This window comes from Cheilinus undulatus, linkage group 19 (assembly GCF_018320785.1).
Source record: "Cheilinus undulatus linkage group 19, ASM1832078v1, whole genome shotgun sequence".
NCBI classification, from domain to species: domain Eukaryota; kingdom Metazoa; phylum Chordata; class Actinopteri; order Labriformes; family Labridae; genus Cheilinus; species Cheilinus undulatus.
The window spans coordinates 12,860,558-12,872,591 of NC_054883.1; the positions used below are offsets into that span (position 1 = coordinate 12,860,558).

The window sequence follows — 12,034 nt, forward strand, 5'->3', positions numbered from 1 at the left end:
CTGCAACTTTTATTTACCCAAGTAAATAAAAAATACAGTTTTAATACGATTATTTAATTTATCAAGAGAGAAAGCCATCAAAACCTACTTGGCCATATGTGTAAAAAATGCCCCATTTCAACATCATGAATTAACTGTGAATAAGCACATGTTTGGAAAGCTGAGTTCAATTTCACTAACCACACCCAGGCTTGATTAATGCCAGATCTGTTAAATCAATCAATTGAACCTGTCTGACAAAGGGAAGTAGGCTAAAATATCTCAAAAAGCAAGGCATCAAGCCACAATTTAAAGAAAATCAAGAACAGATAAGTGAACCATGGTGAGAGCCATTATCCACAAATGGAGAAAAATTGAAACAGTGATAAACCTTCCCAGGAGTGGCTGGCCTACCAAGATTTCTCCAAGACCGCAATGACGGCTCATCCAGGAGGTCACAGAAGAACCCAGAACATCTGGGGTTCTGGGTTTTGGGGGGGTTATGGACAGGCCAAGAGCAAATACTGTATTTTTGTTAGAAAAGCCTGAAAAAGTGTTTTTTGCATAATACTCATAATATTCAGCCAAATCATACATGAAATCCCTTTTAGCTTTGTTTTTGGTCTCCTCTGACTTCAGGCTCTTTGAACACTCACCACCTGTTTGTTTGTGTTAATCTTTTGCATCTTTTCCATGCTAATAAAAAAAAAAAAATATATATATATATATATAAATGAATAAAGTCAATGCAACAAACTCAAACTGACAGTGTGCAAACCTGCAACTTTAATAATGTTGTACAGTACGATTTCAACAGCAGTCTTTACAATGCACCCAACCCCATTTTCCCCAATAAATACAATTTCATGTAATCTAAGCTAATCTTTATATTTTCTTCAAAAGTTTAACATTTATTGGTGGACAGTGATGTCATCATAAAGGTTCCTCTTTTCATAAATTAAGGGGGGTTTTAATGTCTTTAAGGATCATTTTACAGCCACTGTCGAGGATCAAATGATGGCATTCAGTCACAAATCACATTGAATTGTAAAAATCTTTGGTAAGTTTAACAATTCAATGTCACCAAACTCAAAAGCAAAGAATCATCCAATCTAACAGGGTAGTTATATAGTTTTCTTTAGAAATTATAGTTCCACTTTTCTTGGATTAATTCACAATCACTAAAGACTTGTTTCCAAATAAATTCAAGGATTTAGTTCGTATGTTTCCAAAAATTTCAGTAAATATGCAGCATTAAAATGTGCACCCCATAACCCGACACAACAAAATCAGCACAGTAATGAAGGCACTTCATTCTGTAAGAGAAGAGAAATCACAGTTGTTCGAACAAAAGGTCAGACGAGAAACAACAGCCTGCATAGCACAGCTCAACACAAAAAAAAAACAATAGGTCACTCATTCTCCCAAAAGGAACTCTTCGTTCTGTCTATTTGATTATTTTTGGTAACTAAAATATTACTTGGTAGAATAGTAAAACCTCCTCTCTTTGATAGAAAAATTACTTTATGTATGTCTTGCTCTTAGAAACATATAGTATGTACATACAGTAATAGAATATTTTGTCACTAGGAGTCCTGTACAAAGAGTCCAAAGATGCAGAGATCAGTTGCTGTCTCGAGATTTCACAATGACCCGAACAATTGCCTGAAGTCCTCAGATCGAAAGCCACGCAGGGACTCCTGGAGCGGAACTGCGGGGCCTGAAGGAAGTCCAGCAGGAGCAGCCGTCTGCTACCTGTTCCTCAGGCTCTGTAACAGACTGTAAACGTCCTCCTCTTTACTGAGGCCCTCAAACATGGGAATTAGGTCCAGCAGCTCTGTGTCCGTCATGTCGTCAAACCAGGACTGCACTGGGACCTGGTGACAAAAGAAGAAAGAAGGCCAAAGAGCCATATTAAAAAAGAGAAATCACAGCTGAATGTCTATGCTAAAGCTCTGCAATATAGGTGAGGATTTTTGTGTAAATAATTAATGTGGGAAAAACATCAAAAGCAAAGAGAGTGGCAGCGGCACTGCGAAACATAAGCAGAGGAGAGGAATCTCAGAGAATTGGGAACACTGCCTCTGGCTCAATTCTGCTTTTAAGTCAACAGTGCAAGTTACATTTACTCACAGATATAATGATTTACTATCACTGTATTATTAACTTGTGTCTTTCTTGTAAACTCTGACCCCATTTCAGTCAGAATTGTGTGAGATACAAAACCAAAGAACCACAGAGGGGAAGGTCTGATGTTAGCCTGCACGTGCAGATTCACCACATTAATCCTCTTTTTGTACAAGATAATAATCTGAAGATTTGTCTATTTCTTTGAAGCTAAAGGTAAAGTAGAATTCCTGGAAATACTGAGTGAGAAAGCACGAAGAATTCCTCTCTGAGAGAGATTACAGGGAGAAGGAGCTCACCATTTGCAGAATTTTGCAGTCTGGCTGCAGACCGTTCATCTAAGACACATATAACTCAGAACAGAATTTCACACTAAAACTTTCTAAATAATAATAATAATAATAAAAAAATCAGATTAAACTTCTGTTTAAGGTTATGATTAGGGTTAAGGTAATGGTTAGGATAAAGTTTAAAGTTAACAGTCTTCTTACAGGTAAAAAGCCCATCCTCCATGAAAACATTCCAACATAGCAAGCGTAGTTCACATAGTGCCATTAGCTGCATAAGCTATGTAGATAATGGAGCTACGTAGTTAACGTAGCTGAAGCTAAGCTCACAAAACAGCTATTTAGGCTACATATCTATGTTATATACGACTTCGCCGCGCCTGAAAGTACTGCCCCTCATCGCTGATTGGTCCTGTCACTTTCTAACCGGGCCAAAACAGTTCAGACGGGAGCTTTGTGAGATGGATTCACCAGTGAGACACAAGGACACGGGCGTATCCATCTGCTTTGCAAGATTATGCATGTCAAGGATCAGAAGACACCACCTGTCCAAGAGGAAATTTTAAGGTCAAAATCAATGCTTTCGTGCATCAATCAAAGGAATGCCTTACTGCATTCTCAGGGTGGAAGATGTAGGAGGCAGGTGAGTTGTCTATGATGATGACTTTACTGAGCTCTCGGCCCAGCCGGCTGAGGTCTTTGACATAGTTTCCTCTGTGGAAAACACAGGATTCCCTGAAGAGCCGGGCGCGAAATACCCCCCACTGGTCCAGCAGGTCTGCCACAGGGTCAGCATACTGAATGAAAAAATAAATTAATAAAATGATATGTCAAGTCTGCATTAAGAGAAATTAGTGTGGCTATTGTGCCTTAGTGTTGTTTGGACAAACCTTGGCTAAGCTTGCTGTGAAGAGGACGCATTCAAAGAGTTCCCCCATCTTCTGGAGAAACTCGTCCACATGTGGCCTCTTTAGCACATACACCTGACACAGACACAAATATAAATACACTTTTAAAGCCCAGATTTAAACTAATTATCTTTATGTTTCAAACAGTGTATATTAAACACTGAATTTTTACAGCTATCAAGTTCCAAAGACTGGCATTAAATGTCTAGTGAAATATAAGCTTTTTGCCATGGTTAAAGAAAACTTTCTATCACATTTTTATTCTAACCTTTGCTACTCTCTAACTTCAGTTAACTGCTTATCAAACATGCTGCTTAAAGCTGGATATCCTGAAAACAATATGTGCACTACACCTACTGTATATTTTAAGCTGGTTGGAGACCTTAAAAACTACGTAGACATTCAAGAGTATAATATTTATAGAATAAAATACAAGTTTTCTTTGTTTTACCAAATTCAAAAGAGATTTTTGTATCCATCCCTCAACAACAGACATTAATATATGATAACATTTGCCATTCTGCTTGTCTTCGTCCTCTTCAGCAGGTCCCTGCGTGGATCAGCCACTGCCCCCAAGTGCAAGTAATCGAGCATAGGCCAAAACAGATATAGACAGCCTATCCTGGATTACTTGAACCTGGTCACAGCTACAGTAAAGCTGCTGCTGCTTCAAAGAGGACACAGAAAAAACTTCAATAGCTACATATGGTTGGACCAACACATACCTAAAACAGTCAGCATGTAAAATTTACCCATTATTTAAGTGTACTGATCTTTACAAAGAGCACTGACCAAGAGCAATTACTTCACCTGTGACACTAAACAGTTGATTAACCACACAGAGAGAACAAGATCACTGTCAGATGCTGATCCATCACATCCAAAGTTGTCTTAGAGCTGACCGCTCCATCCTGAAACCTCCCAACCACCATATTCTTCTTCACTTAAAAGGATACTTCAACATTTTGGCAAATTCGCCCACTGCATAATACCTATAGTCTTAGTAATAGGTTCGTTACCTTTAGTTGTCGGTGCAAGCTATTTTTAGATTGGGGGGCTGAGATACGAGCTGCTCTGCCAACACTATGGATTCTTATGGTATTCCGGCTTTCCCTTATCAAACTCATCAAATACACAATCCAACAACTCCAAAACGCTCTCGTGGACAAGTTGTGACCTGCACATTCACCACACTATGCAATAATCATGGAACATTATGAGACGGAGTTGTTTTAAAGGCAAATGCAAAGCCGGAACTACCAAGTAACTACGGCACTGCCACAGGCGCGCACTGTGTCACTCCGCCCAGTGGTTTACTCGGAAAGTAGTTCCGAGTATTTGCTTCATGTGTCGTAATATTACATAACTATACGTTATTATTTCATAGCGTGGTTAATGTGCAGGTCACAACTTGTCCACGAGAGCGTTTTGGAGATGTTGGATTGTGTATTTGATGAGTTTGATGAGGGAAAGCCAGAATACCATATGACTCCATAGCGTTGGCAAAGCAGCTCCTATCTCAGCCCCGCCAATCTAAAAATAGCTTGCACCGACAACTAAAGGTAACGAACCTATTGCTAAGACTATAGGAATTATGGCAGTGGGTGAATTTGCCAAAATGTTGGACGTTTTAAAAATCAGGATTTATTTAAACATTTTTTTTTAACAATAATTGAATCAAAAGCAACTAAATGAATCAGTCAATAGACTGAAATTTGTATCAATAAATAATATACTGGGGGGGGCTGCTCCTCCATCAAAAATGTCCAAATGGTGTAGTCCAGTACTGCACATTAATGTGAGTAAATGTAATTTAACCATAGGAAAATATTGCTCATGAATGGGGAAATTATGGTTAAAAAACACTTTAAAATGCATAGATATTTGTAAAAATGACGCAACATTTGTTGCTAGGCTAGCCAGTTAAGGGGTCCCCCACGTAATATTCTTTCTGAGGGCCCGAAATCCCTAGCTACACCCCTGCACACAACAGACTCTTAGAAAAAAATCAAAGACTGGCAGACTGGAAAGTTTTATTGCTACAAAATTTGACACAAAAACCAGCCTTGGGAAAACTTTACCCAATAGTGGTTCTAATGTTAAATCAGAACATGTCTCGTCATAAAAAATGTCATTTCTTCATCTTTTAAACACATGTATAGTAAGTTGCATAACTCCTCTGACAAGCAAATATCTCCTGAATACTTTGACCCTGTTCAGACTTTGCGTAAACGCAACTTAACATCCATTTTGGGACTCTGGATTCAAAGTGCTGTGGATGCACCTTAGTGCTCAAATGATATTCAGTAGCTCAGACTGCACATGGAGATTGTCTGAGATGTTTTCCCCTGAACTTGTTTGGTAGTGTAGATGCAACATGTAGGAACATGCATTAGAGAGAAAAAAGCATGACTTTATTAATGTCCTTCCAGCCTCCCTTGTAATGGTAGGAGTTTCAGCTATTTTCAGACTTTTTTTGCACAACCAAGAAAATGAAAAAAAGGAAAAAGCTAGAACCAGGTAGGTGCCAGATGTGCTTTGGATGTCTAATTTGCCTGGTTTCCTGCGACTGATGGTAACGTTACACAATATAATTGGCTGTATATTGGTGCGATTATGTGGCACATTGTGACTGGCTGTATTTCAGAGTTTACATAAGTGGTAATGTCAGATTGCACTGCACTATCTCAGCTTGTGCGTGTAAGTTTGTTGTTTGTTAATTGCTTAACATTAAATGTTAACTGTTAGTACATAAAGTTTGTTGAAGGGAAATTCCTTATAAACTTAAGCATTACAAATCTGATTCTGATAGTTAAAACACTACTGATATAAGTGTACATTCATAGCACTCTTTCTTAGTGCCAGCAATGTTAGCCTGCTAGCAATCCTAATCTAATTACAAACTCCAAAATGAACAAAATGAAATGTATGATCAAAGTGTGAAACCATAAAAAAAATTCTATGAAAAGATAAATAAATCCAAAAGTATTTTGAAAAGTTTTTCTTAATAAAACATACTATACTGAAGCATTGTAAACCACTTCAGTAAACTTTCCAATGTACAGCAAGTCACAATGTTCATTTTGTTTTAAAAACATGTTTGTGATAAAATGAGGGAGAAAAGCTATTAAAGAGGCAACGCTAGCCTTGTTTGTAGCTAATACACCCTCACTCTTATTGTCTTAGGCTTCATAGCACAAAGTATATAGGGGCCATAATAAGAGAGCTGTAGAAAATATGTTTGTTCTGTTGTTTGCATAAGAGGTGGAGAAAGTGAGTTTTGATATCAGGTCATCACTGTGTATTTTAAGTTAGTGATACAGATGAACATGAAGTGCAATCACTGGGTATCCAGATGCCAAAATGGATCATTAAAAGGGCCATTGTAACATTTGTTTGCCTGCTGACACATTCATATCAAGGCTTGTCTATGTTTACATTGAGGAAAACAAAAGAATAAACCAATAAGCACTGAGGGAGCTGTCAATAAGCTGTGCCAGTTTGGCATATATATGAAGTCAGAGGATAACAAATACCTTTAAGCAAAAAGAATGAAGACATATCTTACTAGGGAACTCTTAAAAATGATCAGAGAACATCTAATTTAAGCCCAAACTTTAAAGTAAGTTCCCTGTGTCCAAGAAACTATACCTGATGAACTGTCCCATCAATCTCCACTGGAACGATGAAGTCTGCATTGCTGATAGGCTGCAGGAAAGAAAGAAGAAGAGATTACATTTTTTATTGTTTTTTTCACTTAAATAAGACAAGAAGCAGCTTAAGCATACCAGCATTTTCTGTCTGGAAAAAACCCCTGAAAAAGGTGAAATACCCCTCGTAAGCTTCCCCAGGCAAAGTGGGAAATCTTTAAGCATAATGTGGCTCCCTCTGCTCCACTGCTCTGTATCTCAGTGTTAAGTAAAATTCAGAGTTGAGACTCTGGGGAGAAAAGCTGGTGAGATGAACAAGGTGACTGATACGAACACCATTTCCTCAGCGTGACTTGTGTCGTCTTCAGAAGCAGGAAAGACGAGAGGAGAGGAGAGGTGCAGGAGGTAGAGGGAGACAGATGCCGAAGGGTTGTGGGTGGAAGACAAGTGGAGGGCGTCAAACAAGGATGAAAGGATTAGGTGGGAGGCACAGCGGTGTCATTTCAGAGAGGGAGAGAGAGAAAAATAGGTGACACAGATAGAAAAGTGAGCGTGTTCTGAGGAGCACAAAGAAAGGTGTTTTGTAAGAGCTCCATATCTCTTGTTTGGATAGTTTGTTGTTGGGAGAAAAGAACAAAGGATTATTTAGGAGAACCACTGAATAGAATGAACTGTACGTCATCCTACCACATTACCAAAGAATGGTGAATCTGAAGCAACATTACTCTGCAACACAGCTGCCAAAATGCAATACACCTACTTTTCTCCAAGTCAAATAAAAAACAATGGTCAGAGTTTTCAATCTGGCTCAAGCTAGTGTCAAGAGTGAAGATTATAGGGAGCCAAGTCCAACACAACCTTTGAAAAGCACCAAAAAGGTTTTAGTGCAGCTGTTATTCAGTGTAACAAAATTAAAATATTCAAAACTCAACTACCTGTTCATAAGCCTTTATAGCTAAATGCCAATATTATTACCCTCATACATCCTTAGAAGTAAGTGCCTTACAATGCTAGATATTTGGCACTTCATGCTATTATGCTATTTGTTTTACATAAATAGGCTTTAAAAAGAATGCTTAATTGTGTGTCATGCTATACTTGCAGGTTATCTGTTATGCTAACACCATTGACAGCTAAACCTAAACTGACCTAAACTCTAATCCTTAAAAAAATAAAATAAATATATATATATAAAACGCAGACTTTTCAGACCAGTCCACTTCTCTGTGGCTATGGCATCTAAGCTGACTACTACCTTTAGCAGCAGGCTGTGGGTAACTTTTTTCTTTTAAAGATTAATTGGCTTTAGAAGTAGCAATTAGCTAGTATGTTATTTTTTGTAATGTAATTAACTAGCTTAGGCAGTAGCAGTTAGCGTATTTGTTACCTTTTCTATATTATAACCATCTAGCTAGTAGTATGCTACTTTTTTCTGTAAGATAACTAGCTTAAGCAGTAGTCGTTAGCTAGTATGTTACTTTATCTGTATTATAAATAGCTATCTTTCATAGTTAGCTTGTGTGCTACTTTATCTGTTGTGTAACTAGCTTTTGCAGTTGCAGTTAGTTAGAAGCTATAACACTTTTTCAGCATTATAACTTACTTATTTAAGGAGTTGCAGTTAGCTAATAAATTACTTTTTACTGTAATATAACTAACAAGCATTAGCAGATACAGGATTGCTAGTATGATACTCTGTTCTTTGTTACACCTGTCTTTAGCCGTTAGCTAGAATGTTACTTTTTTCTGCAATATAACAAGCTTTAGCTGGAGTAGCTAGCCAGTATGATCCTTTTTCCATGGTAACTTACTAGCTAGTAGTAGCTAGCTAGTATGCTAGTATTTTTTTCTGTATTTCTGTTGTAGTTCGTTAGTATGTTACTTTTTTTCTGTAATAAAACTAAGTAGCTTTAGCAGCTGCAGTTAGCTAGTATGGCACGCTTTCCCTTACTTTAACAAACTTTAGATGGAGTAACAGCTAGTATGATCCTTTCCCCATGAAATAACTTACTAGCTAGTCGTGGCTGTTAGTTTTTTCTGTATTCCTGTTGCAGTTAGTTATTATGTTATTTTTCTGTAATATAACTAAATAGCTTTAGCAGTTGCAGCTAGCTGGTATGACACTCTTTTCAATGTTTTAACTAATTTAAAGAGTAGCAGTTCACTTATTTTGTTTTTTTTTCTGTATTATAACTAACTTTAGCAGTAACAGTTAGCCTCTGACCAACTAGCTTTAGCAGTAGGCTACATACGTCTCTTCAGTTTGTTTTATATTTAAACCTGGTTGCGGTTTAATTTTATTTAAGAAGTAGAAGAAATAGAAGCTTGGAAACTAAATGTTTGATTAATTTCTGCTACATTAAACTGAAGAAAATCAAAAAAGGAGTCAGTCAAAGTAGCATAATAATTCTTGAGCTAGTTGATAGTCTTAAATAGATGGTAAATGCATTCTGTTTAGTCATTTTTGACGGTAAGAAAAAACATTTTTTAATACTGACAATATGTAATATTCTGCTAACATAAAGTAGCTAAAAGTAGGTAACATTACAACAACCTTATATATTTCTAGTAACTTTGACATAATGTTATGTTGACGTTTCTACTATGTAAAATTAGAAAAGTATTGTTAACATCAACTTAAAACCTAAAAAAGTTAAGATTAGTGCTCTTTTTTTGCAATACAAGCACTTTGTTGATGTATCAATTTACAATTTTAACTTGTTTTAGAGATTTGGACTTATCTGTAAACACCCTAATGGATCTTTGTTCAAGAATAATTCCATTATGTATTTTGGGTATTTCAAATTATTTCTAATGGGAAGGAGCCCTTGCTTTCTGTCTAACCTAAGACAAAGGGACATCAGACAAAATTATGAAGGGTGAAGTAAATGCTGGCAACCAGGCTGTTAACTGTGTGAGAAAAGTATGTAAAAGTGCAGCTGTGTGATCCACTTCTTGTACTTCATTTTAATGCTTACAGTATGCTAAATAGGGATTAAAAGCAGGTGTTTGGTCATTCTTTTATGGTAGCCTTGCCCTTATTTCTTAAAATAATTCCCTTCCATTTACATAAAAGTAAACCATCACATGAGAAGGATGAGTTTTTCAGCATGATTCTACAGCAGCAAGTTATAATTCCATCCAACAGAGGGGGTGTTTGCTGCAGGAATACTACATGCAGCACTTTGACCTTCCACTTGTCACCAGTGTAATCTGTCTACTATGACCATAATGGTGTTGACGGTAGAACAAAAGACCTTCTGTGCAACAGATGTTTGGTTTCTGTGTTTGATTAGGAGAGTGTCAGGGCACAGTCAAAGCCAGAGACAGATGTGTGAACCAAACAATCAGGTTTGTAATTTATTCAGCCTTGGTTGATGTTTACACCATGAAGCAAGAGGCAGTTCTGGTTGCTTTATAGCTAATAGCAGTGCCAGTGATGGAGAATGAATTTGGCTCAAGTTTTCAAAAAAAAAAATAAGACGAAGAGGAGACAGACACACAGATGGAAGGAGAGATGCAGAGACAGACTTGGCATCTGTCTATAGCTATTCGGCTGAATCACTGAAATCATCATTTGAAGACTGAACACACAACAGCTGCTAATGGTGCTGCTCTGTTATGGGAGTAGATCCAAGGCTGTGAGAGATATGGAAATGGAAAAGGGCGAGAGGGAAATGTATATGAGAGAGGAACGATAGAGAGCGATTGCTTCATGAGTCTCTGATGAAACAGAGTTGATAGTGGAAATTTTTTCCGGTGGTTTCAATTGATGATAACTATCAGGCTTTGGTCTAATGTCACGTTTACAGAAATAGGGGTATTACAGCACCTAATTTTGTGATATTGTACAAAGATGCATCTAAAAAAAAAAGACTACCATAACAGCAGGTTGGTCCACAGTCTGTCCTAAATGACCCGTAGGACAAGCCAAATTTCCTCTGAATTAAATATTTTGATTTTATAAAAACACTGCATCTCTTACTTTTATATTATGGTCATATGAACAGTCCCTTTTCTCTGAAAGTTGGGATGTACATAGAGAGGTCCAGACTTGCCACTTATTGAAAATTATCAAAGAAGACAAAGGAGATCCTGAACCGAAGAATTTCCCCCAAATGATCAATACTTCTCTTCTGTTTTGAAAATGTTAACAGGCCAAAAATAATAAAATTCACTAACAAAAATCATAGACAATTTTTACTTCTATTTGACCAAACACTCCAGTAATTTCCACATATTTTCCTTAATTTGAAGTATCAGACCTAAAGACAGTCTATAAATACAGAGTTGAAACCCTGCATATAATTGCTGAATCCACTGTAACAATAGATCACTTCATAAATTGATGCAGGTTTTGGTTTGTGTTACATTTTTGCCCAGATGTCAATGTTCAAGGATCAAAGTCTCTTTGGTAAATTTGAAGGATTTCTATTAAGTCAAAATGTCCTTAAATTGAGCTGATACTTTGTCTTATTCAATCCAGTTGTTGTTGCTCCACAGACTAATTACAGCTGGGGCACATGGCTGTTCAACATGATTCTGGTTCTACTAGGAGTGTCTTCCTGTCAGAAGAGTTTTGAAGAGCTTAAGAGTAAAGGCCTTTGCACACCGAGTCTGTTTTTTTGCCTTGTCTTAGATGCACATTAAAAAATAAATATGTTGTGTTATCATGTCTGATAAAATAACAAATTATTATTTTTAATAATTATCATGATGGATTGTATTGCATTTTTGTTGATTTTGTAAATAAACTGATTGATATATCACAATATAGATATCTTGGGGATTTAGCCTGGAAATTTTCGGGTATTTTCATGAAATTTTGGGGGGTTTTTATATACATTTTAGGGGGAATTTGCTTGAAAATTTCCAGGAAAATGCATGTTTTTTGGGAGGAAATTTTCATTGGAATGTATATGCTTTATGAAAAAACTTTACTGAAACATTTGGGGAATATTTGATTAGATTTTGGCTACTTTTAAATCGGATACTTTAAAAATATGCTTAAGAATTTTGAAAGAACTTAAAGGCAATTTCTTTGAAATTTTAAGGAAATGTGTTGACTTTGGAATTGAAAATT

At 36.7% G+C, this 12,034-nt stretch overlaps 1 protein-coding gene across 2 annotated transcripts in view; it reads right to left on the reverse strand.

The window, feature by feature from the left end:
• Positions 1–755: 755 nt before the first annotated feature.
• ctdspla (CTD (carboxy-terminal domain, RNA polymerase II, polypeptide A) small phosphatase-like a) overlaps positions 756–12,034 on the reverse strand; it is a 66,047-nt gene continuing 54,768 nt past the window's right edge. For both annotated transcript variants that reach the window (XM_041814318.1, XM_041814317.1), the window contains 4 exons: positions 6,953–7,009; positions 3,284–3,376; positions 3,005–3,190; positions 756–1,856 (listed from right to left, as the gene is read on the reverse strand). In XM_041814318.1, coding sequence (XP_041670252.1) covers positions 1,731–1,856; positions 3,005–3,190; positions 3,284–3,376; positions 6,953–7,009 — 462 coding nt within the window. In that variant the 3' untranslated portion in view covers positions 756–1,730. The remainder of the gene's footprint in view (positions 1,857–3,004; positions 3,191–3,283; positions 3,377–6,952; positions 7,010–12,034) is intronic.